The 25935-nt window shown below is 44.9% G+C and overlaps 1 protein-coding gene, 1 non-coding gene and 1 pseudogene across 6 annotated transcripts in view; 1 reads left to right on the forward strand and 2 right to left on the reverse strand.

The window, feature by feature from the left end:
* The first annotated feature begins 3650 nt into the window (after positions 1–3650).
* The window catches only part of CDC25A (cell division cycle 25A), a 32171-nt gene continuing 9886 nt past the window's right edge, over positions 3651–25935 (forward strand). Inside the window, exons 1-10 of one of the 4 annotated variants that reach the window (XM_073010251.1) lie at positions 3651–4288; positions 5270–5346; positions 8090–8132; positions 8943–8979; positions 9733–9834; positions 11913–12032; positions 14809–14943; positions 15361–15432; positions 18552–18725; positions 25018–25116. In XM_073010251.1, the coding sequence (XP_072866352.1) occupies positions 4119–4288; positions 5270–5346; positions 8090–8132; positions 8943–8979; positions 9733–9834; positions 11913–12032; positions 14809–14943; positions 15361–15432; positions 18552–18725; positions 25018–25116 (1029 nt within the window). In that variant the 5' untranslated portion in view covers positions 3651–4118. The remainder of the gene's footprint in view (positions 4289–5269; positions 5347–8089; positions 8133–8942; positions 8980–9732; positions 9835–11912; positions 12033–14808; positions 14944–15360; positions 15433–18551; positions 18726–25017; positions 25117–25935) is intronic. The other 3 variants (XM_038003995.2, XM_038003996.2, XM_038003997.2) reach the window with 3 other exon arrangements.
* LOC140709789 (NADH dehydrogenase [ubiquinone] 1 beta subcomplex subunit 1 pseudogene) lies at positions 10963–11281 on the reverse strand (annotated as a pseudogene). The gene has a single exon (XR_012090512.1). The product of XR_012090512.1 is annotated as an NADH dehydrogenase [ubiquinone] 1 beta subcomplex subunit 1 pseudogene (transcript).
* Positions 12357–12418, reverse strand: LOC119626035 (U7 small nuclear RNA). Its single transcript, XR_005242233.1, has one exon. It is a non-coding gene; the product is annotated as a U7 small nuclear RNA (small nuclear RNA).

The raw sequence follows: 25935 nt of genomic DNA on the forward strand, positions 1-25935 counted from the left end.
GATTCTCCTGCCTCAGCCTCCCAAGTAGCTGGGATTACAGACGTGCGCCACCATGCCTGGCTAATTTTTTGTATTTTAGTAGAGATGGAGTTTCACCATGTTAGCCACGCTAGTCTCGCACTCCTTACCTCATGATCCACCCACCTCGGCTTCCCAAAGTGCTGGGATTACAGGTGTGAGCCACCATGCCCGGCAAAATAAAATTTTTAATTAGCTAGGTTTACGGGTGCATGTCTGGTTCAGGCTACTCAGGAAGCTGAGGTGGGAGGATCACTTGAACCTGGAAGTTCTGTAGTGAGCTGTGATCATGTCACTGCACTCCAGCATGGGCCACAGAGCAAGACTGTCTCAAAAAGTGAAAACTAAATAAGAAACAGAATATGACCAGTTGCCAATATCCCCTTCATGGCCCCTTGCAAGCACCACCATCTTTCTGAAAGGTAACTAGCACTATAACTAACTTTTTTTTTTTTTTGAAACGGAGTCTCGCCCTATCACCCAGGCTGGAGTGCAGTGGCTCAATCTTGGTTCACTGCAACCTCCACCTCCTGGGTTCAAGCAATTCTCATGCCTCAGCCTCCACAGTAGCTGGAATTACAGTTGTGTGCCACCACGCATGGCTAAATTTTGTGTATGTAGTGTGTGTGTATGTATATATGTGTGTGTATTATATATGTATATGCGCGTGCACACGTGCGTGGGGTGTGTGTGTGTGTATATATATATACATATATATATATATGTATTTTTTAGTAGAGACGGGGTTTCACCATGTTGGCCAGACTGGTCTCGAATTCCTGGCCTCAAGTGATCTGCCTGCCTCAGCCTCCCAAAGTGCTGGGATTACAGGTGTGAGCCAGACCTAAACAGCATGTTCTCTTCTGTGTCTTCCTTCTTATGTTTGACATTGATGTGAGATTCACTCCTACTGTGGGTAGTGCTTCTGTCCTTTTCATCACTGTATAAAATAACTTTGTTCCATTTACTGATTTAATTGTTGATGGGCATTAGGGTTGCTTTCTGTTTGGGGCTACAATGATTAACATGGCCATGAATATTTGTGCACGTGCATTTTGGCACATTTGAACTGTACTGTAGCTTCTGTGCCGACTTTTCCCTTCCCACAGCCTTCTGTGGCCACCTCCTCGCCTTCCCACGATTTCCATGGTTGCCGATGACCTCCTTCTGGCCACCTTCAGTGACTCTCCTCGGTGCACCTCTGAACTATGGACTCAGCTGCTCCCTTGTGGTTTCTTTCTCAGCCCCAGCTTTGTGGTCCTGTCCCACTACATGAAGTCCTCAATGCTAGTGCTCCCCAGATCCAGGGTCCTAAAAACCCCTTGTACATCCTCAGTGGGCATTACCATCTTCATGCTAATCAACACCAAATCTGTCTCCTGACTACACCCCCTAGCCAGGCCACCAGCACAAAACTGAGCTCATCAAATTCCTCCAAGAATTATGTCTCCAATTGTTGAAATGTTACATCCACCCAGGTACTTGAATCATTACCTAAGAATCATTCTAGCCTCCTCCCTTCCCTCTAGCCCCCTACAATCTTAACTCTCAATTATCAAAATCTGATGAGATCTACCTCCTTCAGGGCTCCCAGGGTCATTCCTTTCCTTCGGTCTCTGAGCCCCCACCTTGCTTCAGAATCTCCCAGACTTTTGGGACAACCAAAAGTCCTTGTTCCTCAGGCCTCTCCACTCTCCTCCACTGATCCACCCTAAAGCAAATCTGATCCGGTTATCACATACCCTCCACTGTCCACAGGATAAGACCAAACTCTTCAGCAAAGTCCAATCCTTTTAAGAACTGTCCCTCACAGCCACTCCCATGTGCCCATTCTAGAACCGACTGGATCAACGCAGGAGTAGTTCCCGGCAAGTACAGCGTTCCTCCTCACCTCCTGGCTGCTGAGGACCCTTTCCTTAGAAAGCACTTCCCCCCAGCTCCAAGCTCCCCTTCTCCAGCAACCTTCACCTTCAGCTTTAATCTCCTTTGGGACGTGCCCCCCACCGTACTGCCTTCCCAGTCTCCGCCCCTCCTCTAGGTGCCCACCGGCCCTCCGTGAACCACAGCTATTGTCATGGTAATAATTTCATTATTAGAAGGAGCTTTATGCTCATCGGACCAGAGCTCCCTGAGGGCAAGGGATTGTGGCATTATTTCAAGCACTGAATTTGTTCTAGTAATCCCTGAATAAACATATGTTGGATGAATGAATGCGGTAACAGGAATGTTGAGCCAAGTATTAAACCACACAAAACACAGGAGGAGAGGAAAGTATTCAGAGATACGATAGGGAGAACTATTTGAAACAGTTCACAGACCAGGTGAACTGTGCAGAGAGGCCTAAATAGCCTGGGGCTTCTGGAGGGAAGGGAGGTTCCTGGGTGGTGGAGCACAGGTGCACAGAAAAGCAGATGAATCCTGAGAGGGAGGTTCCCCACTGTGAAGGGTCTGGTGTTGGGGCCAAAGGCTGGGGGCTTCCACCTGTCCATCATGGCTTTTCAAACTGTAGGGTTTTTTTTTTTTTGGAGATAGGGGGCAGGGGTGTGTCTCACTTTGTTGCCCAGGCTGGTCTCAAATTCGTGGGCTCAGGCAATCCTCCCACCTCGCCCTCCCAAAGTGCTGGGATTATAGACGTGAATCACTACGCTCAGCAGTAGGTTGCAATTAAATCATGCACTTATGGCTCTCAAAATCAGTCTAGGAACTGCCACAGGTGCAGGGGCTATAAAAGTAAATACGCCCACTTAGAAAATGGGGATAATTCTATGTCACAGAGTTGTAAAGATTAAATGAATTAATGATTAACACACTGGGAACAGCGTCAAGTACATAAGCACTATGTAAACTTTAGCTATTATTTGCTATTATTGTATTTGCTGTTATTGCTCTCTAGGTGCTCCCAGGGGGCTAAGAAGTCGTGGGAAGAAAGAAATGATTCTAAGAGAATCCAGTAAGGGCTAGAATGGAAGTGAGCAAACAATGCTGAGGCCCACAGCACATGTTGTACTGCGGGGTTCAAATCCCATAAGGCCAGCAGCACCCGGGGTCTGTGAGCCCTCCAGAGTTGGGCCCTGGTGGTCGAGTCCAGTCCTGGGGGGTCATTCCATTCCCTCCCTCATTATAAATTGGGGCCTGAAGGCCCGGGGCGGAAGAAAGGGGTCCACAATACTGCACGGTTAGAGGCCGAGCCAAGGCTGGATCCGGCCAGACCTCCACTGCTCTTCCTTAGCCTCCACATTCCCTCAGGGTGTGGGGCGCCAGGTTAGGGGCGAGGTAGTGGAGGCCCAACGGAGGCAGAAGCTAACTGGACGGCGCCCCGCGATGCGAACTACGCTTCCCAGCATGCGACGGGGCAAGGGGGCCTTTCAGCCGCGAGCAGTGTCTCGCAGGGTCTGCTGGGAGTTTTCATTGACCTCTGATCCCCCGCTCATTTTGATCCGCGCTAGTCCACTCTAGGCTCCGCCCCCTTCTGAGAGCGGACGACCTGGCAGAGTCCCGCGAGCCGCTTGCTTCTTCCCCTCTCATTGGCCCAGCCTAGCTGCCATTCGGTTGCGAGGAGGAGAAGTTGCTTACTGATTGGTGGATTCCATTTGGCGCCAACTAGGAAAGGGGGGCGGGGCAGCAGCGGCCCCCACTGAGCTGCTATTACCGCGAAAGGCCAGATTGGCTGCGACAGCCTGGGTAAGAGGTGGAGGTCGGCTCGGTTTTCTGCTACCCAGAGCTGGGCAAGCGGGTGGGAGAACAGCGAAGACAGCTTGAGTCTGGGCCGTTGCCTCGAGGCTCTCGCCCGCCTTCTCTCGCTGACCCGCCGCGTTTGTTTGGATTTAATCTTCAGGTTGCCGGCGCCCGCCCGCCCGCCCGCTGGCCTCGCGGTGTGAGAGGGAAGCACCCGTGCCTGTGGCTGGCGCCTGGAGGGTCCGCACACCCGCCCGGCCGCGCCGCTTGCCCGCGGCAGCAGCGTCCCTGAACCGCGGAGTCGTGTTTGTGTTTGACCCGCGGGCGCCGGTGGCGCGCGGCCGAGGCCGGTGTGTGCGGGGCGGGGCGGTCGCGGCGGAGGCGGAGGAAGAGGGAGCTGGAGCTCTGCGAGGCCGGGCGCCGCCATGGAACTGGGCCCGGAGCCCCCGCACCGCCGCCGCCTGCTCTTCGCCTGCAGCCCCCCTCCCGTGCCGCAGCCCGTCGTGAAGGCGCTATTTGGCGCGCCAGCCGCCGGGGGACTGTCGCCTGTCACTAACCTGACCGTCACTATGGACCAGCTGCAGGGGCTGGGCAGGTGAGGAGAGACCGGCGGGCGGTGTCCCAGGCCCCTGGCCTTGGCATCGGCCTCGGGGAGCTCAGGCCAGGAAACGGACCGGGAGAAGGGCGAGACCCTTCCGTCCGGGTTCGCCGCTCCGGGACAGCCGGGCTAGGGCCCGCCATGTGCACCCCCGCCCGGGCGGAATGTTGGGCGGGAGAGGCGGTCCGGACCTCCCAGGGGAAGAGGTGGAGATCTCGGGCCTAAGCCCGAGCCAGGCCCACCTTCACCCATTTCGGATTGCTCCGTACTCTACTTCTGTCTCTATCCCTGGAAGCTCTTTGGAATCTACCCCCGCGGGGAAAATCAGGCTCTTCTAGGCGCTCACATTCACCCTTTGCTAAACCACCCTCAGGATCTTAGTTTGCTGTGATCTTTGTTCCTTCTCAATAAAGGACCATGGCATTTTCTTTCCTGGCGTTTATGTAAAATCATCTCAGTCCCTCGACCCGTGCACATTCCTGATGTCCACTCTGCTGCTTTCCTAAGGCCAGGTCTTTTTACCTAACTTTCTGAAAGCTTCCTGGGCTTTTCCTGATAGCAAAAAATGCATTCCACGGTGTTTCCGGCGGAAGAGCTACTTTCCCTTCAATCTCTGGCATCCCGTTTGCTAAGCACATGTCTCGTGCATTTCCCAACTTCTGAAAAGCAGAAAGTGCCCTGTTCAACTTTCATCCCGACTCTGTCACAGTACCTAGGACACATGCTCTTGTTTTAGGAAATACTCCAATATTTGCCATAGCCATCATAACCTGCAGTGTGGTCCAAGGCCATGCCCACCCACTCCTTTTTTCTCCTTTGCCCAAGTGCTAATTGGGTGTTCAGAGTGGCAAAGTGGGATCTTTGCTTCTTAATCTGCCTCTTAAAGTGGCTGCTGCTTAATCTCATGGCCTATCTCCTGCATGTGACCTTTTAATTATATCCTATAAATCACTCATGGTTTATTTCTGTTGGTTTCAGTGATTATGAGCAACCACTGGAGGTGAAGAACAACAGTAATCTGCAGAGAATGGGCTCCTCTGAGTCAACGGATTCAGGTATTTAAGTCTGTTGTGTGGGGAGCAATACTGTGAATTTCCTGAAACATGCCTTTTCACCCAGGAGGTTAGTTTTGGTTAGAACTTGAGGAAGTCACGGCATTGGGTGATAAACATTTTTTTTTTTTTTTTTTTGAGACAGAGTTTCGCTCTTGTTGCCCAGGCTGGAGTGCAATGGCATGATCTCGGCTCACCACAACCTCCACCTCCTGGGTTCAAGTGATTCTCCTGCCTCAGCCTCCCAAGTAGCTAGGATTACCGGCATGCACCACCACACCCAGCTAATTTTGTATTTTTTAGTAGAGACAGAGTTTCTTCATGTTGGTCACGCTGGTCTTGAACTCCCAACCTCAGGTGATCCACCTGCCTCGGTCTCCCAAAGTGCTAGGATTACAGGCGTGAGCCACCACGCCCATTGATAAACATTATTAAGAAGAATACAAAGGAGCCCTTATGGCTATTTATGAAGAAAGGAAATAGGTTTCGAATGTCTGTAAGGAGATGGTGTGCGCTTGCCCTTTAAGGATGGGTAGTAAAGTAAAATTCACCATACCACCGTAAGTGGCATTCAGGCAATCTTAACTGGCTAAAATACAGGGTCAAATTATTGGAAGTACAGTGTCATGAAATCATTTCATTGATGCTGCTATGGAGGAAATTGCCAGTGCACTTCATTCTTCATGCATTAATATTACTGCAGAGTTTATCTGTATTTGTACAGATAAGACCGTTGGGGCAAAGATGCTTTAGGTTAAAGGAACTGCAAGAGCAAAAGTCCTTTTTTTTTCTGAGACGGCGTCTTGCTCTGTTTCCCAGGCTGGAGTGCAGTGGCGCAATCTTGGCTCACTGCAACCTGCGCCTCCGGGGTTGATGCCATTCTCCTGCCTCACCCTCCCGAGTAGCTGGGACTGCAGGCACCCGCCACCACACCCGGCTAATTTTTTTGTATTTTTAGAAAAGAGGGGGTTTCACTGTGTTAGACAGGATGGTCTCAATCTCTTGACCTCATGGTCCCCCCGCCTCGGCCTCCCAAAGTGCCGGGATTACAGGCGTGAGCCACCACGCCCGGCTGCAAAAGTCTTAAAATGTAATGTAGGCTTCTGTATGTAGAATGTAATTTAATAGAGAACTGGGGATAGGATTATCATTTGTAGCAGTGTGGTGAGCAAGGACTCTAACACTTCACTTTCCGTAAGGCTACATAGACATGTGAGCTATGGGTGGGTAGGTCTGCGTCATCTGAGCTGACATATAAGTAATGCTGAACAGTGTCTCCTTCACCCTGCTTCCTGTTTTGAGATGGACACTTTGGTGTCATTTTGTTAAAGGCAGCAAGTGCTTGCCTTGCATGTCATGACTAGTAGTATTTTTCATTTTGAGACAAGGTCTCAACTCTTGTCACCCATGCTGGAACGCAGTGGCCCCATCTTGGCTCACTGCAACCTCCGCCTCCAAGATTCAGACAATTCTCCTGCCTCAGCTTCCCTAGTAGCTGGAATTACAGGTGCAGGCCACCATACCCAGCTAGTTTTTGTATTTTTAGTAGAGACGAGTTTCACCATGTTGGCCAGGCTGGTCTCAAACTTCTGACCTCAAGTGATCCACCCACTTCGGCCTCCCAAAGTGCTGGGATTATAGGGGTAAGTCACTGCACCTGGCCTTTTTTTTTTTTTTTTTTTTTTTTTTGAGACAGGGTCTTGCTCTGTTGCCCAGGCTTCAGGCTGGAGTACAGTGCCACAATCAGGGTTCACTGCATCTTCAACTTTACAAGCTCAAGCGAACCTCCCACTTCAGCCTCCCCAAGTAGCTGGGACTACAGGCACGTGCCACCACACCCAACTAATTTTTTTTTAAATTTTGGTAGAGACAAGTCTTGCTATGTTGCCCCAGGCTCGTTTTGAACTTCTGGCCTCAAGCCATCCACCTGCCTCAACCTCCCGAAGTATTGGAATTACAGGTGTGAGCCACCGTGCCCGGCCTAGTAGTTGTATTTTTCAAACCCCATATGATTTGACAAGATAAAATATTTAAAAACTAGGCTGGGCGCAGTGGCTCACGCCTGTAATCCCAGCACTTTGGGAGGCCGAGGTGGGCGGATCACGAGGTCAGGAGATCGAGACCATCCTGGCTAACACAGTGAAACCCCGTCTCTACTAAAAATGCAAAAAATTAGCCGGGTGTGGCGACGGGCGCCTGTAGTCCCAGCTACTTGGGAGGCTGAGGCAGGAGAATGGCAGGAACCCGCAAGGCGGAGCTTGCAGTGAGCTGAGATCGCGCCACTGCACTCCAGGCTGGGCGACTGAGCAAGACTCTGTCTCAAAAAAAAAATTTTTTTTAAAAACTATGCCAAGAAAATTTGGTACCTGTTATTTCTGTGATTGGAACTCGTAGAAAGTTATCTGGGTCACTTCTATCTGAATAACCAAACAATCATGATATGAATCAGTTTTATTCACCCTCTTCTCAAATCCTATTTCTTTTGATGTTATTTGCAAATGGAGGAAAAACAGTAAATACACTATGAAAAAATTTTTCAGACTTGTACAAACATGACATTTTTGACGATATAATAGCCATGACATCAATTCTGACAAAAGTACAAGCCATGAGTATTTGTTGCCTGACTTAAATAAAGATCCAAGTACTTTTTTTAGTGTTTTAATTTTAATGACAAAATGGTGTTTTTGTATTTTTTCTTGAGAGGTTTTGTTTTGTTTTGTTTTGTTTTGTTTTTTTTCCATAGGTTTCTGTCTAGATTCTCCTGGGCCATTGGACAGTAAAGAAAAGTACGTATTCACTGCTTTTAAATGTTTGGACTTAGAAAGAACGTGTCTAAACTTAAATACCTTATTTAAATGAAGTTCTTCATACACTGACTGGAGCCCTGGATTTAGCTGTCCCTAGAAACACTCTGGAATCTCAAGAATGAATAGTTTGTGTCAGCAATTTTCAGAACTTTTCTCCCTTTATTTTAGCTATAATTTTGGTGTTCTGTTCGGGTCTTACCCAAACCCTTACTCTGTGCTCTGACATCATAGCCTTATAAGAACATGTGGGGTTTTTTTGTTTGTTTGTGGGTTTTTTTTCTTTTTTCTTTTTTTTTTTTTTTTGGAGGTAGAGTCTCACTCTGCTGCCCAGGTTAGAGTGCAGTGGCTCACTGCAACCTCCACCTTCCAGGTTCAACCAGTTCTCCTGCCTCTGCCTCCCGAGTAGCTGGGACTACAAGCGTGCACCACGACAGCCGGTTAATTTTTGTATTTTTATTAGAGACAAGGTTTCATTGTGTTGGCCAGGCTGGTCTCGAATTCCTAACCTCGTGATACACCCTCCTTGGCCTCCTATAGTGCTGGGATTACATGCAGCCGAACATGTGTATTTTAAGAAAAGACATGGGTTTGTTTTTTTCACCTAGAAGCCTAGTGTTAGGGGTGCTCCTGAGAATAAGACAGCTTCAGAAATTTATTCTCCCATCTCTTGCCTAAAATGGGAGTCTGTGACTATACCCCCAAGCTACAGGCTAAACACTGTCTCTCTGCTAATATGAATACCTCTTTACTTGTTTTATTCTCATTATTTACCTTCTGATCTCATTACAGCCTTGAAAATCCCATGAGAAGAATACATTCCCTACCTGTAAGTTAGTTCCTTGTTTATTTTGAGCTAATGCCTGTTACCTGTTCCTTAGCTACCAGCATGACCTTGATAGGACACTTAATTTAGAAAGTAAAAACGACTTTTCTTTAGTCTTTGAGACAAGGTCTTGCTGTGTCACCCAGGCTGGAGTGCAGTGGCAAAATCTTGGCTCACTGCCACCTCTGCTTCCCTGGCTCAAGTGATCCTCCCACCTCAACCTCCAGAGTAGCTGGGACTATATATAGGTGCACATCATCACACCTGGCTGATTTTTGTGTTTTTTGTAGAGATGGGGGTCTCACTCTGTTGCCCAGGCTGGTTTCAAACTCCTGCCTTGGCCTCCCAAAGTGCTAGGATTACAGGCAAGAGCCACTATTCCCAGCCTTTCCTTAGTCTCATAAGTACTCAAGATGCTCGGCCTGGAGGAATTTGTCCTCCATCTCTAACAGAGCTTTATTAAACCAGGAAGGATTCTTTTGATGCAAATGTTATTTGGGGATTGATTTGGCACTGTAATCCCTGTTGAGCGGTTCGCTGTAGACCTTGTGAGGTTAGCTGTAAACCCATGGAATGGAAACTTCATTGCTGTGTCCTGGCAAGGTGGAGCTCTGGCCACATTTGCTGGTTACCTACTGCAGTGTGTGAGGAGCTAGCCTACCCCCTACTCAGCCCCCCTTTTTTCTTTTGAGAACTGAATTTTCCACTGAAATTTTATTTGTGTGCCTTAATTATTTTCTGTTTTCACTTTGATAGCAGAAGCTCTTGGGATGTAGTCCAGCTCTGAAGAGGAGCCATTCTGATTCTCTCGACCATGACATCTTTCAGCTCATCGACCCAGATGAGAACAAGGAAAATGTGAGCATGACTTCAATATACTAACCTGAGGCAGAGGTGAAACCCACAGGCTGTCAGTGGCTTAGAGATAAGTGGCTGGGCTGCTTTCTGGGAAACTAAACTTGGCCTTTATGTGCGGTCTTTGGAGTCAGAGAAATCTTGGTTTGGATCCTGCCGTATGACGTTGGCAAATTCTTCTCTTTTTAATCTTCTTTGTTCTTTTGTAAAATAGGAGTAGTAATATCTTTTAGGGATGTGGCAATAAGTAAGATTATGTATGAAGTATTGAAAATGGTGCCTGACAGGCAGGAGTTGCTCAGATGGTAGCTCACAGGAGTAATTACATGTACAAATAGTGTTTGTCTGGAAGTCTCTGCCCAGGCTGTCCTTGCCTCTTTGCTCTGACCCTGAAATGAACTGTAAGCTTAGGAAGAGGCTCTTTGGCAGTATTTGTAAGAACAGGGCTAACAAGTTTTAGGGTATCTCAGAGTAACTGAAATGGTGGCTTGGAAGGTGAATTTGTGGTTGTTTACCCTGAATGGGCCTGGCTTTTTTGTTCTCTTAGACATTGCACAGAGTAGGCATCCAAAACAGTTGTAATTTTTTCAGCCTTCTCTCTACTGTATTTCTGTATATTTACTTTCTCCCCTTTTCCATTCCTGCTAAAATGCCACAGTTCATAATCCTTAAAATCTTCCAGGTTTAGTGTAAAACCCACAGCCTCCATGAACTTTCCTGATGATTTCTTTATCAACTTGGGAAATGTCATGAGAAAGAATATGGAAATGAGTTCCTGCCTTGAGTGCTTGGAGCAGTTTATCAGCCTCTCATGCTTTTTGCCAGGGCAAAGCTGTACTGACGCCTGGTTTTCCCCTGAAATGGCTTCTCTCAGGGTTGCTTGCTTAGAGCTTTGTTTTAAAGGGAAAACAGCATAGGTGGTGGTTAAAGAGTGCTCACTCTGGAGTTGTCCTGTTTTACTTCAGTATTTTGGGCACGTTGCTTAACCTGCAAGGTCTAGTTTTCTCACCTGTAAAATCGGGACAATCAGGTTGTATTTGATGGTTAAAAAGTTAATGCGCAGAAAGTACTTAGTACCGTGTTGGCATAGAAATCACTGTAAAATATTACAGCCTCTTTTTTTTTTTTTTTTTTTTGGTTCTGAACGTTTTTATTTCTCTCAGAACTTTAAAATGTGAACATTCTGTAATTCAGCCAGTCTTTACTTCCAGGTAACTTCTCACTAGGTCGCAATTCCCTTTTAAATAACATACTCTTGTTCCGGAAGGTAGTTAGCCATTCATCACTCTTCCTGTCTAAATAACATCCAATGACAAATCCCATAGGGGCAAGAACATGAACCCAGTGGTCCCGCACAATCTGAAGTAAGTTCACCATGATAGCTGCAGCCTCAGTGCCGACAGCGACCCCGAGACCAAGGGCGATGGGGAACCCAGCCACCCATGCCAGTGCTAGCCATTACTGCTTTTAACACTTAATTATGAGTTCTTAAGTGAATATTTTAGGGCAGGGGGCCTGTGAGTGCTTTCATTCCATAAAGTGGAATCATACAATATGTATTCTATCATATCTGGCTTTAACACATTATGCTTGTAAGAATCGTCCATGTTGAGTAAACCAGTAGGGCTTTTTTTTCATTGCTTTTAGTATAGAATAGAATAATAATTTTAAGTAGAAAAAATTATCTCAGTTGGTAGGAAGAGCTGGAGATATGAAGCCCTGAAACAGATGGATCTAGATGGAAAATTTTGACAACTATTCACAGGCAATTATATTAGATTTTATTTATTTTTACTCTAGATTTCAGAAACATTGTGATTTAGCTTATTTATCATGTTTTGTATATTTGGCTGATACTTGTGTTAGGAAATACAGTATGGCAAGAAAAAGATGTTACTTTAGAAGTTAGCTGTTGACAGAGCCTTGCATATTCTTAGCTACAGAGATCCATTGTTCGAATTAGGTGAAACTTTAATTTGGAGGCAGAAAGGTGAACAGTGCCCACTTCCTTGCCTCTTTCACCCAAGCTGAGGCCTGAGTTGGTTTTCATGGACAGTAGATGTCTCGACTATGTCTTGCAGGAAGCCTTTGAGTTTAAGAAGCCAGTAAGACCTGTATCTCGTGGCTGCCTGCACTCTCATGGACTCCAGGAGGGTAAAGATCTCTTCGCACAGAGGCAGAACTCTGCCCCAGCTTGGATGGTATGTGCTCTGGCTTTCATAGGGGATTTCCTGATAGGAAGAAAGGATTAAAACACCTTCTTTCATCCAGAATTGAAGGCACTACAGTAGCACTAGCTGTCTTTACCTTGACTTTTTTTTTTGAAACTAGACTGTCAAGCATTCTTGGTGGTTTTGCTGTGTCTGGAGAACAGATAGGTGGTAGTAAGAGTGGGAGATGGTGTTTGAAATATTGGAGTTGTGCAAGGAATATTTGACCTTGTTAATCTGGGAAATCCTGGGTCATCGTAAATGTATGTATGGTGGGATTAGATCTCTTACTATTTTTTGTTTGTTTGTTTGTTTAAGGGCTTTCTGGCAAAAACTGGAAAGCCTGCGAGACAAATTTTAAAAGAGCCGTAACACTAGATCTCTTACTTAAAACTTGCTCTTTTACTATGCATTCTAAGTGCTTCTCAAAGAGCTGGAGAGAGAGCACTTGACTTCCTCCAAAGGTGGTTTGTTAAGAACAGTTATGGGCCAGGTGCCATGGCTCATGCCTATAATCTCAGCACTTTGGAAAACTGAGACAGGAGGATCGCTTGAGTCCTGGGCAGCACAGTGAGACCACATCTCTCTTTTTTTTTTTTTTTTTTTTTTTTTTTTTTTTTTTTTTAAAGAACTACTATAGATTCCAGTGAACGCTCAGGCTACTGGGCAGTTTTGGGGTCACTTGTTTTAGGGCTATGTATTTGCCAGACAGGGACTGTCATTACTTCCAAAGTTTCCTGCTGTTGGTCTGAATTGGATTAACTGATAGCATCTATAGATTGAAGAGGCCCAACTTGAGCAGGATGACCACATTTGGCTTGCAGGTTTACCTAGGATCTTAAATCTGAAAATACACCTTTCCAATCTGGTTTGTGTTCTGAGGTTCAGCCAGTGTTGCTACTCTGTCTATTATTTGCACAAAGCACTTTTATATGTTCTTGTCTTGTGAAGTAAGTGGAGTTAACCCACTTGAACAGATTAGAAAAGTACCACTAGAGAGGTTTGGATGATTTACCAAAGGATATACCTAAGTGGGAAACCAGGATTTAATGATCTCTGGCTGGGTGCCGTGGCTCATGGCTGTAATCCCAGCACCTTGGGAGGCCAAGGTGGGAGGATTACCTGAGGTCAGGAGGAGTTCAAAACCAGCCTGGGTAACATGAGACCCTATCTGTACAAAGTTAAAAAATAAGCAGAGTGTGGTGGCTTGTTCCTATAGTCCCAATTATTTGGGAGGCTGAAGTGGGAGGATTGTTTGAGCCCAAGAATTCGAGGCTGCAGTGAGCTATGATCAGACCACTGTACTCCAGCCTGGACAATGAATTCCTGTCTCAATAAGCAATCTCTAAATTCCCAAGTACACAGTAACGCTTTAAAAGTTGGATATCAGAAACAATATATTTGGTGTGTGCTTAGCGACTAGAGCCTGTATCATATCTGCACCTAGGGATCCCAGAACCTACCTCACAAAAGTTGGTGTGATATAGTGTGAGCTTTCGTGATAAAGGTACTTCCCCATAATAATCTACTCCTAGGCTCAGCTGGCTAAAAAAATTTGCCATTTCCCAGAGTGTGGTCAGGTGCACTTGGGGAGGACTAGAGACTGCCCAGAACTTCTTTTATATTGTGAAGCAAAGCTAATGCCAGAACCAGAATAGGCCAGCTGCAGAGAGGATTCCTTAGTGCATGATCCACTCAGAAACTCGAAGGAGGGCCACCTAATTTACAACAGATTCACACCCCAAAGAGATTTGGATTTTAAAGATTACTTGTAGGTCATAACATTGGGACTACCCTGCTACCGTGAAAAAACTCTAAGCTTTTTTTCTGAATTTGAAAGTGCCTAGAAAATAAAGAATTCAGTATTAGCAGTGTTTCTACTAGTAGGATTTATCTCCAGGTGTGGATTTATGAGCAGTTTTTCTAAATTTTCTATATTCCATGTTTAGAGGTTTCCCAAAAAAATATATGACTATAGGTTGGCTAATGAGGTACCGCCATTTTAATTCTGGGAATGGTTGTCTCCTAGGGAGATAGTGTAGTGAGAAGAGTTTGGATTTTGGAGTCAAACACGTGAGGTGTATAATCTTGGTAACCTCTCTTAAGCACGAGTTTCCTGATTTGCTAAAGGAAAAGGAAAGGATTACTAGCCTCACAATTAGCTAGTATATTGTGAGGCTTCTATTAGATTATATGTCTAAAGATTATGTTGTAGTATCTGGCACACAGTAATTCCTCATTTAAAAACTGTGCAGCATTTAAATCCCAAGTCTAAAGAACGAGGATAGATTTTATAGAAGGAAGTTACCTTTTATTCCCCCCTGTCAGAACTGAAGTTATATGTAAGTGCGTTCTCTAGGCCATTTTATGCTCTCAATAGAGGTCTGCATCTGCTTGCCTTAACTCATTTCAGCAGATTCTCATACTGTCACAGTCCTCAATGCTGATCGGTGTTCACTGATGCAACCTCCTAATAAAAGAAACCTTGTTCTTCACAAGAGGCTATCTCTAGTACCCATTATAAGGTGAATTGCTTCTGGCAAGAGTTCTCTGTGAAGGCTACTGGACTACTCAGGGCTGTGTGTGGACATCAAATCATTTATAATCTTGGGATACATTTTCCTATAATCAGTAATTGCTAAAATATTACTTTGTGTAACAAGCATAACATAGTATGTTTTCATCATAGAAACTAGTGACCCATTCAAGGAAATCAAAGTGGACCAGAGCTCTCATTTATTATTAATCCGTGAATTTTGTCTTACAGCTTTCCTCAAATGAAAGAGATAGCAGTGAACGAGGGAATTTCATTCCTCTTTTTACACCCCAATCACCTGTGACAGCCACTTTGTCTGATGAGGATGATGGCTTCGTGGACCTTCTCGATGGAGAGAATCTGAAGGTACCGTGTATGTGTGTGCGTGTGTGTGTGTGTTCCTATCTATTCTACTAATTACCTCTGGAGAAGTCATGTGATGTGAAAAAGAACAGCAACAGCAATTCCCCGGGGCTTGCTTAGCCGATACTTTTGTTCATGTGGTGATAATTCATTTAATAATAGGGCTACTAGCCTTATTAAATCCTTTGGGTTGGGAGATGGGGGTATCAAAAGAAGACATATGATCCTTCTTACCCTGAAGGAGCTAACTAACAGTCTTATATGCTAGAAACATGAAATCAGAATGGTATAGGATGGTACATTAAGGATACTTCCTATCCAGGCCAACTGGTATTCTTCAGGGAGAAACACACCTAAAGCATTTAAACGAATGTTAGTCTCTACAGGATCTTTTTAAAATCAATTTTTCTGTTTTTTTAGAATGAGGAGGAGACCCCCTCGTGCATGGCAAGCCTCTGGACAGCTCCTCTCGTCATGAGAACTACAAACCTTGTGAGTTGTTTTAGTGTGTCTGGAGGAAGCCCTGAGTGATTGGGGCACTGGACAGAGTAGTCCTTAGTTGAGTATAGCCAAAGATTGAAATGAATGATAGGATTTGGGGATCTGGGTTTTAGGCCTCACTTTGGCTACCTACAAACCTTTAGTGATGATATCTCTCTGCATGTCTCCTGATCTATAAGGAGTGTGGGTTAGGCGGGACCATGGTCATTCCTGGCTTTTACCATCTAGTCAGTTTGAAAAAAGCCTATCTGAAGCCTTTAGCCTGAAGACTTTACTTTTTTTAGGTTATTCTCATTCATATTCCACAGAACCTAGCATAAAATTAGACAAGCAACAGTAACTCACAGGGTTTTTTTGTTGTTGTTGTTTTGTTTTGTTTTGTTTTGTTTGAGACGGAGTCTCATTCTTGTTGCCTAGTCTGGAGTGCAATGGCACAATCTTGGCTTGCTGCAACCTCTGCCTCCCAGGTTCAAGTGATTCTCCTGCCTCAGCCTCCCGAGTAGCTGGGATTACAGGTGCCTGCCACCACACCCAGCTAATTTTTGTATTTTTAGTCTCGAACTCCTGACCTCAGGTGATCTGTCCACCTCAACCTCCCAAAATGCTGGGATTACAGCCACTGTGCCTGGCTGGATTTTTTTTTTTTTTTTTTTTAATTGAAAATACCTACCTGAGGCTGGGTATTTTCAGGTAGATATTTTCAATTTTAAAAATAATTTATTTATATATATATATATACACACACACATATATACTCACACAGACACACACACGCATATACACACACACAGTATAGATTTGTGTTTCCATCATAGGGATACTTTCAAACAGAAAGCATAGTATAGATACAGAATCTATAGTGTATGTGTGTATATATATTCAAAATAACATATATACACACACACACACGCTAGATTCGTGTTTTCATCATAGGGATACTTTAAAAGTTAGAAGCAAGAATGTTCCTACACAGATATATACACCTGTATATTCAGAGATACACACCCTTAGGTACACATCTAAATTGATAAGTTCATATATTTTAATTATCAATAACCTGAACTATAATTATGGAACAAATGAGCTACCATTTTTTTGTTTGTTTGTTTGTTTGTTTTGTTTTGTTTTTGAGACAGAGTCTCCCTCTGTTGCCCAGGCTGGAGTGCAGTGCAGTGGTGCAATCGTGACCTGCTGCAACCTCTGCCTCCTGGGTTCAAGTGATTCTCCTGCCTCAGCCTCCTGAGTAGCTGGGACCACAGGCTTACGCCACCACTCCCGGCTAATTTTTTTGGTATTTTTAGTAGAGATCAGGTTTCACTATGTTGGCCAGGCTGGTCTCAAACTCTTGACCTCAGGTGATCTATCCACCTGCCTCCCAAAGTGCTGGGTTTACAGGCATGAGCCACCGCACCCAGCCAAGCTACAATTTTGAGATCACTTATGGATTATAGTACATTCATGTGCATAACTTTTGAGAAAATATGTTAACCCAGTACACATGTTTGAGTAAATTTACCAGGTCATTTTGATAGGCATACAATTACATAAAATGTGAGAACACTTTGGAAGTGGCTATTAGTTTTATAGATCTGATTTTAAAATCATAAGCATCGGCTTGTAAGCTCTTAATAGTGGGGAAATTTCTTCCACAAATGGTTGTTACAAACTAACCATTGCTGGGAGCCATAATGGTAAATAAACTCAGACAAAAGAGGGAGAAAATCCCTGGTCTCTGGGAGCAGATGTGGGAGTGATCTGTTCCATTGGGGATTATCAGGAAGATTTCAAAGAAGTGACATTGAAATGTTAGCATCAGCCAGGCACAATGGCTCGCGCCTGTAATCCCAGCACTTTGGGAGGCCGAGGCATGCGGATCACGAGGTCAGGAGATCGAGACCATCCTGAGTAACACAGTGAAACCCCATCTCTACTAAAAATACAAAAAAAAAAAAAAAAATTAGCTGGGCGTGGTGGCGGGTGTCTGTAGTCCCAGCTACTCAGGAGGCTGAGGCAGGAGAATGGTGTGAGCCCAAGAGGTGGGGCTTGCAGTGAGCCCAGATTGCGCCACTGCACTCCAGCCTGGGCGACAGAGCAAGACTCCGTGTAAAAAAAAAAAAGAAAAAAAAATGTTAGCATCAACTTGAAAATGAATGGTTTACTGAGATGTGAAAGGACATTCTGTGCAGAAGGAAAAGCCAGGCCAAGACACATGGAGTCGAGAATAGGCTGAGATGCGTTTAGAGAGCTGATTCTCTCTACCACTGGTCAGGTTGGCTTCCCTTGGACTCTGGAAAATTCGTCTTTGTTTATTTTTTTTTGAGACAGTCTTGCTCTGTCACCCAGGCTGGAGTGCAATGGTACAATCTTAGCTCACTGCAACCTCCACCTCCTGGCTTCAAGTGATTCTCATGCCTCAGCCTCCTGGGTAGCTGGGATTAAAGGCAAGCACCACCACACCTGGCTAATTTTTTTGTATTTTTGGTTTCTTCATGTTGGCCAGGCTGGTATTGAACTTCTGACCTCACGTGATCCACTGTGTTGGGATTACAGGCATGAGCCACCACGCCCAACCTGGGAAATTAGTCTTTAAAAGACCAGTAGAAAAAAAGACTTTGAACACAATTTCGAAAGACATTTGCTACTAGCCCATCCCCACTCCCTCCAAATTTACCATCTTAACTATACCTTAACTGATCATGCCCCCATTTTTATTATAACCTGGCTACGGTGCATCTTTTCTGGATTTAGGTGGGGTATTTAAACCCATTGAGCTGCTTAAGCAAGGTGCAAGTAATAAAATGGAGGGGAAGATAGGCAAGCCAAAAATGTGTTCCTGACTGGAAGGTCACACTTCTCTTGACGCAGGATTATTTAGACAGTTTTTGTGAGGGCAAAGGATGTTTTACTCGTCTGTATATAATGTCAGCTGAGTATATATTCATTGAGCACTAAGTGCTCAGTGCCTGCTATGTGCCAGGCCCTATGAGAGTTGCTAGGACTAGATGAATCAGCAGTGTCTGTTTGCTAATTTAGAATGGTTTATTTGTCTTACCATTCAAGTGAACAGGTTTTAATGAAAGATGGGTCTGTCTGTTTTTTTTTCCTGTAAGGACAACCGATGCAAGCTGTTTGACTCCCCTTCCCTGTGTAGCTCCAGCACTCGGTCAGTGTTGAAGAGACCAGAACGATCTCAAGAGGAGTCTCCACCTGGAAATACAAAGAGGAGGAAGAGCATGTCTGGGGCCAATCCCAAAGAGTCAACTAGTCCTGAGAAGGCCCATGAGGTTAGTTTCCTAGGTTCCTTTTTGCTCTAGCACAGATAATGTATTTTTCAATTCTAAAAACTTCCACTTAGTGGTTCATTTATTTTCTTAGGTAAGTTTTGCTGGGGTTTTGTGTGTGTGTGTGTGTGTGTGTGTGTGTTTCTTTTAACAGAGATGGGATCTAGCTATGTTGCTCAGGCTGGTCTTGAACTCCTAGCCTCGAGCGATCCTCCTGCCTTGGCCCCCCAAAGCACTGGGATTACAAGTGTGAGCCACCACGCCTCACCGATACTTGGCTATTTTCATGTTGGTTTTTCAGTTGCTTTGAGTATGTTCATAATTGCCTGTTGAAGCAGTTTTAAGATGGCTGCTTTAAAATCAGACAAATCCAACATCCATTCATAGTATTGGTATCAATTGATTGTCTTTTCCTATTCAAGTTGAGATTTTTGTGGTTCTTGGTATGACCAGTGATTTTTCCATTGTCTCCTGTATATTTGTGAGTCTCGGGTCTATGTAAATCTTACGTTTTAGCAGGCCTCCTCTGATACTGCAAGAAAGGTGTGGGTGGAAGTCTGGGTTCCCTAGCACAAACTCCATTGACACCTTTGGTGGGGACTTGTCTCATCATTGCTGGGAGGGAGCGTAAGTTCATTCCATCCCAGTAGAGTGGTGACTGGGGCACTGTATGACAGCTGGGCAAAGGTGGAGGCCCCCGCTTGCTGTTGGCCATAATTGTTTCTGTGTTGACTGTAGTAGAATGATTATTGTTGAAAAGTCTTCTCTCAGTAGGCTGTCCTTTGCCTAAGGAGAGCAGGCTTGCTGTGTTGCTGTCTCCAGCTTCGTGAGTTGAATGGTTAACTCGTTTGTTTTTAATTTTCTTATTTCTGGATAAATCTATTTGAATCTATGAATTTCCCACTGCTTTAGATTTGTCTCATAACTTTTGACCTGAAATGTTTTTATTATCATTTGTTGTAGATATTTTATTTCCTTTTAATCCAGACCTATCGTGGCCTATTAAATACTTGATTTTTATAAAGGTCTGTCTGTCTAATTCTTCAAGTTAATTCATTGCATTGGTCATAGTTGTATAGGCTGTTTTGTTGTTTTCTGTTTCTGAGACAGGGTCTCTGTCACCCAGGCTAGAGTGCAGTGGCATGATCTCAGCTCACTGCACTCTTCAACTCCCAGGCTCAAGCAATCCTCCCACCTCAGCCTCTCAAGCAGCTGGTACTATAGGTGTGTGCCACCAAACCCAGCTAATTTTTGTATTTTTTGTAGAGATAGGCTTTCGCCGTGTTGCACAGGCTGGTCTGAAACTCCTGGGCTCAGGCGATCCTCCCACCTTGGCCTCCCAAAGTGCCGGGATTATAGGTGTTAGACATAGCACCTGGCATGGGTGAACTAGTGTGATGGTTGTCTGGGCCTAAGTCCTATGGTCCTTTATGTTATTCTGTTTATTCCGTGGCTAGACACACAAAACACTGGTTTATTTGTATGTTTTTCCTTCATTACACTGTCCTTATATTGAGGTTTGGTATTAAGCATTATAAAATGGTGAACTGCCTGTGTTTTCTGTGGCATGAAAAGGTTTAAGTAAATTGCAGTTTTAAAAGGTTAGAGAGATGACAGCTAAGAAAACATTTAGGCCTACTGCCTTATCGTATCTGCTTTTGTTATTAATGCTTTATGAACATTTTCTCTTTAAAGTATTGTTCTAAAAGAATATTTTAATAGCTGCATAGTATTTTTGTTTGGGGAAAGTTGTTTGGTTTTTGTTCCTTCTGTTTGTGGGGGGCACAGTTGTTTGGTTTTTGTTCTTTCTGTTTGTGGGGGGCACAGGGTCTAGTGCTGTCGCTCAGGCTGGAATGCAGTAGCACAATCACAGCTCAGTACAGCCTCCATGGGCTCAAGCACTCCTCCCGCCTCAGCCCCCCAGCAGCTGGGACTACAGACATGCACCACCATGCCCAGGTAATTTAAAAAAATCTTTTAAAAAATTTTTTGTAGAAAAGAGGCCTTACTGTGTTGCCCAGGCTGGGCTTGAACTCCTGGGCTCAAGCAGTCCTCCCACCTCAGCCTCCTAAGTATCTGGGACCACAGACACGAGCCAGTGCACCTGGCTGATAGTGTTTCAACTTTCTTTTTTTTTTTTTTGAGACGGAGTCTCGCTCTGTCGCCCAGGCTGGAGTGCAGTGGCCGGATCTCAGCTCACTGCAAGCTCCGCCTCCTGGGTTCACGCCATTCTCCTGCCTCAGTCTCCCGAGTAGCTGGGATTACAGGCGCCCGCCAACTCACCCAGCTAGTTTTTTGTATTTTTAGTAGAGACGGGGTTTTGCCGTATTAGCCAGGATGGTCTCGATCTCCTGACCTCGTGATCCACCCGTCTCGGCCTCCCAAAGTGCTGGGATTACAGGCTTGAGCCACCGCGCCCGGCCTCAACTTTCAAGTATACTATAAATAATTGAATAAATCTAATCTTCTGGACATTTAGAATTTCCCTTCCCCTGATTTTCCTTTTATTTCTAATTAAAAATGAAATTCTGGGTTATAAGGGCAAGAACATTTATGAAACTTTACATTGTATACATGTCAGACAGTATCTATCAATATTTAAGAATATTCAGGCTGAGTGCGGTGGTTCACGCCTGTAATCCCAGCACTTGGGGAGCACAAGGCAGGTGGATCACGAGGTCAGGAGTTCCAGACCAGCCTGGCCAATATGGTGAAACCCCATCTCTACTGAAAATACAAAAAATAGCTGGGTGTGGTGGTGTGCGCCTATAATCCCAGCTGCTCAGGAGGCTAAGGCAGGAGAATCGCTTGAACCTGGGAGGCGGAGGTTGCAGTGAGCAGAGATCATGCCACTGCACTCTAGCCTGGGTGATAGAGTGAGACTCCATCTCAAAAAAAAAAAGGTTTCATTTTCTTTTTCTTTCTTTTTGAGACACGCTGGAGTGCAGTGGCAGGATCTTGGCTCACTACAACCTCCGCCTCCCTGGTTCAAGCAATTCTCTGTCTCAGCCTCCTGAGTAGCTGGGATTACAGGTGCCCGCTGCCACACCTGGCTAATTTTTTGGTATTTTTAGTAGAGGCGGGGTTTCACCAAGTTGGCCAGGCTGGTCTTGAACTCCTGACCTCAGATGATATATCCTCCTTGGCCTCCCAAAGTGTTGGGATTACAAGTGTGAGCCACTGCGCCTGGCCAGAATATTCATTTTCTTTTATCATAATAGAGATTGACCTTTTTATTTCCATATTTGCAAAACTTTTCTTGGATAAAACAATACTGTTAATAATTATTATGTGTATATGTTGGCCCTCATGTTTTAGTTTATTTTCATATATTTTAATTTTTAAAAATATTTTAAATTTAAAGTATTTTAAATATAAAGTATTTTAAATTTCATTGTGGAGAATATGTCAAGCATTGCTTGAGTACAGTTATCATACCTGTGATATTACGAAATATATATTTAGTCTTCCTCCCCTTCTCCTGTCATATAACTCCTAAAATCCTTGGAATATCCAAGGTCATATCTTTTTGTATGCTGATGATTGATAGCTTCAGGATGGGACTGGTCAATGGAAAGACAGAGACATGATTAGAGGTTGGAATTTTCAGCCCCACACTCCAATCTCTAGGGAGAGGAGAGGGGCTAAAGGTCAAGTTGATCACTCATGGCCAGTGGTTTAATCAATCATTTCTATGTAATGAAGCCTCCATAAAACCTTGAAAGGATAGGGTTCAGAGAGCTTCTGGATAACTGAACACATGGAAGTTCCTGAAGGTTGGGGCACCCAAGGAGAGTGTGGCAGCTCCATGTCCCTTCTCCCATACCTTACCCTATGCATCTCTTCTTCTGTATCCTTTGAATATCCTTCATAATAAACTGGTAAATGTGTTTTCTTGAGTTCTATGAGCCACTTCTGGCAAATTAAACGCAAAGAAGGGATCATGGGAACCCCCACTTAAAGCTGGTGGTCGTAGATCAGAAGTTCCAGAGGCCCAACTGGTGTCTGAAGGGTGGTGCGGTTTTGAGAACTGGGCCCTCAACTTCCTGATCTGACACTCTCCAGGTAGATAGTGTCAGAATTGAATTGGACAACACCCAGCTATTATCCACTGCAAAACTGCTTGCTTGCTGGTAGGGAGAAATCCCCTCATATCTGGGGGTAACAGAAGTCTCTGTCTTCTGCTGTTGTTGGGTGAGGGAATAAGAAAAATACTTTGAGTTTGTGGGGTGTTTTCCTCATAGAAACATATACAGGGCTAAATTTCTGGTTTGTTTCTTTTCTTTTTTTTTTTTTTTTGAGACCGAGTCTCACTCTGTCACCCAGGCTGGAGTGCCATGGCTCGATCTCTGCTCACTGCAACCTCCGCCTCTCAGGTTCCAGCAATTCTCCCGCCTCAGTCTCCCGAGTAGCTGGGACTACAGGCGCCCACCACCATGCCTGGCTAATTTTTTATATTTTTAGTAGAGACGGGTTTCACCATGTTGGCCAGGCTGGTCTTGAACCCCTGACATCAAGTGATCCTCTCCCCTTGGCTTCCCAAAGTGCTGGGATTACAGGTGTGAGCCACCACGCCTGGCAGAGCTAAATTTCTTATTATCAAATGTCAAATATCCAGTCTGGGTTCAGTTTTCCCCAGCTGTCTCCTAAGCACTTTTATAGTTTGTTAAAATCTGGATCCAAATAAAGTCTATACACTGTAGTTGGTCAATAGGCCTTCTTACTCTTCAGATTTCAGTGTTCCATCTGTTTCCCTCTTGCATATTCTTATTTGTTGAAGAGCTCAAGTCATTTGTCCTGCAAAGGTTCCCACAGTCCTGTGGGGTCTTCAGACATTGTCTTCCATCCCCTGTATTGCCTTAAAAACCTAACTCTGGAAAGGATGGATTGAATTCCAGTTTTATTTGTTTGGCAAGAATATCACATAGGTGATTTTGTCTACTTTGATCAGGAGGTATAATGTGCCGGGCAGCCATTGGTGATTGCTGCCCAGATTTTTTACTTCATTTCACTAGGGTTTCAGAAAGATGATACTGCAGGTTTTATGTTCTTTCCTCATTAATTAGCTAGAATATATCTATAAAGAGAAACTTACACTCATCAAACACTGTGGTTACCCTTGGGAAAGGCAGGATGAATATTGGATCTCTATTTGCCAGTTTCCAAATAATGCCCTACCAAGCATCTTCCAAAGTTGAAAGCAAGACTTATAGTTGTTTTTCAATAATCATTAGGAATTCATGGATTAAAACATTTGATGTGGTTCTGTGTATTGCACATATTGTCCTTTTGCTCAAATTATCCCTTTAACAGCTAGCTTCCTCTTCTTGTTGAATAAAGCTAAGACATAGGCCAGGCGCGGTGACTCACACCTATAATCCCAGCACTTTGGGAGGCCAAGGCAGGCAGATCACCTGAGGCCAGGAGTTCAACACCATCTGGCCAACATGGTGAAACTCCGTCTCTATTAAAAATACAAAAATTAGCTGGGCATGGTGGTGCGCACCTGTAGTCCCAGCTGCTCCGGAGGCTGCGGCAAGAGAATCGCTTGAACCTGGGAGGTGGAGGTTACAGTGAGCCAAGATCATGCCACTGCACTCTAGCCTGGGTGACAGCGAGACTTGTCTTAAAAAAAAAAAAAAGCTAAGACATACTTTTTCTAAACTTAGTCCTAGTCTTAACTCCCCTTGTTTCTTTCTCTTTTTTTTGGAGATAGTTTCCCTCTGTCACCCAGGCTGGAGTGCAATGGCACCATAACCACTCGCTGTAGTCTTGACCTCCCCAGCCTCAGGTGATCCTCCCACTTCAGCCTCCCAAGTAGCTGGGACTATAGGCACACACCACCATGCCCAGCTTGTGTGTGTGTGTGTGTAGATAGGGTCTTGCTGTGTGATCTGGTCTGGAACTCCTGGGCTCAAGCGATTCACCTGCCTTGCCGAGGCTGGTCTGGAACTCCGGGGCTCAAGCGATTAACCCACCTGGGCCTCCCAAAGTGCTGGGATTACAAGCATGAGCCATCGCACCCAGCCTAACCACCTGGTCCCCCGCTTTTTTAAAAAAAAAAAAAAAAAAAGGATAATTTAGTTTCAGAGCAATTCAGTTAGACACTGGAATAATAGGAGACCTAGTCAATAACCCACATTCATTTTTGTTCACTCCAGATTCAATAAAATAAAAACTTCTTACTAAATGTAGGCATTAACATTTCAGTCTCCTCGAGACATGCTCCAAGTGAATATTTTCAGAAGTTCCATTCAGAAACCTTGTCTCATTCTCTACCTTTGATTCGTTACAGACGCTTCATCAGTCTTTATCCCCGGCATCTTCCCCCAAAGGAACCATTGAAAACATTTTGGACAACGACCCAAGGGACCTTATAGGAGACTTCTCCAAGGTAATTGCAAGCAGAGCTGCTCTGGCAAGTGTAGGAGTGAGTGTGGGTATTTAGAACCCCACTCAGCCTGTCTCCCTCCCCAGGGTGGTTCCTGGCGTGCCTCCAAAAGGACACTGTTAAAGAATGTTAAAGGTGGGGAAGCAAACTTAGGTTTTCATGATCAGGTATATGTTGGTTTCTGAGACTGTAGATCTTGCTATTGCTGATGGGCAGTTTTAGTTGGGGAGCTGTCCACCAACCACCTTGATTATAACCTAAAGACCAGGCTCTCTGGGAACTGTGTTACTATAAAAATAGTAATTAGGCCGGGCGCGGTGGCTCAAGCCTGTAATCCCAGCACTTTGGGAGGCCGAGACAGGTGGATCACGAGGTCAGGAGATCAAGACCACCCTGGCTAACACAGTGAAACCCCGTCTCTACTAAAAAATACAAAAAACTAGCCGGGCGAGGTGGCGGGCACCTGTAGTCCCAGCTACTCGGGAGGCTGAGGCAGGAGAGTGGCGTGAACCTGGGAGGCAGGGCTTGCAGTGAGCTGAGATCCGGCCACTGCACTCCAGCCTGGGCGTCAGAGCCAGACTCCGTCTCAAAAAAAAAAAAAAAAAAAAAAGTAATTAGCAGGATAGTATAAAGCAGAAATAAATCTGTAGCCTCACTACAAGTCTGCATGTTGAAAGGTTATCTTAGAAGGTCCAGTATTGAGACTGAATTTCTCCATTGTTCAGAGAAGCTTGGCCACTGAGGGAAAAGGCCTTCTAGAAAGTCTAGAGGAAGATCTTGTAATAGCCTGATACGCTACATGAAGGCTTGGCTGCAGTAAAA

This window comes from Chlorocebus sabaeus, chromosome 22 (assembly GCF_047675955.1).
Source record: "Chlorocebus sabaeus isolate Y175 chromosome 22, mChlSab1.0.hap1, whole genome shotgun sequence".
In the NCBI taxonomy this organism is placed as follows: Eukaryota; Metazoa; Chordata; class Mammalia; order Primates; family Cercopithecidae; genus Chlorocebus; species Chlorocebus sabaeus.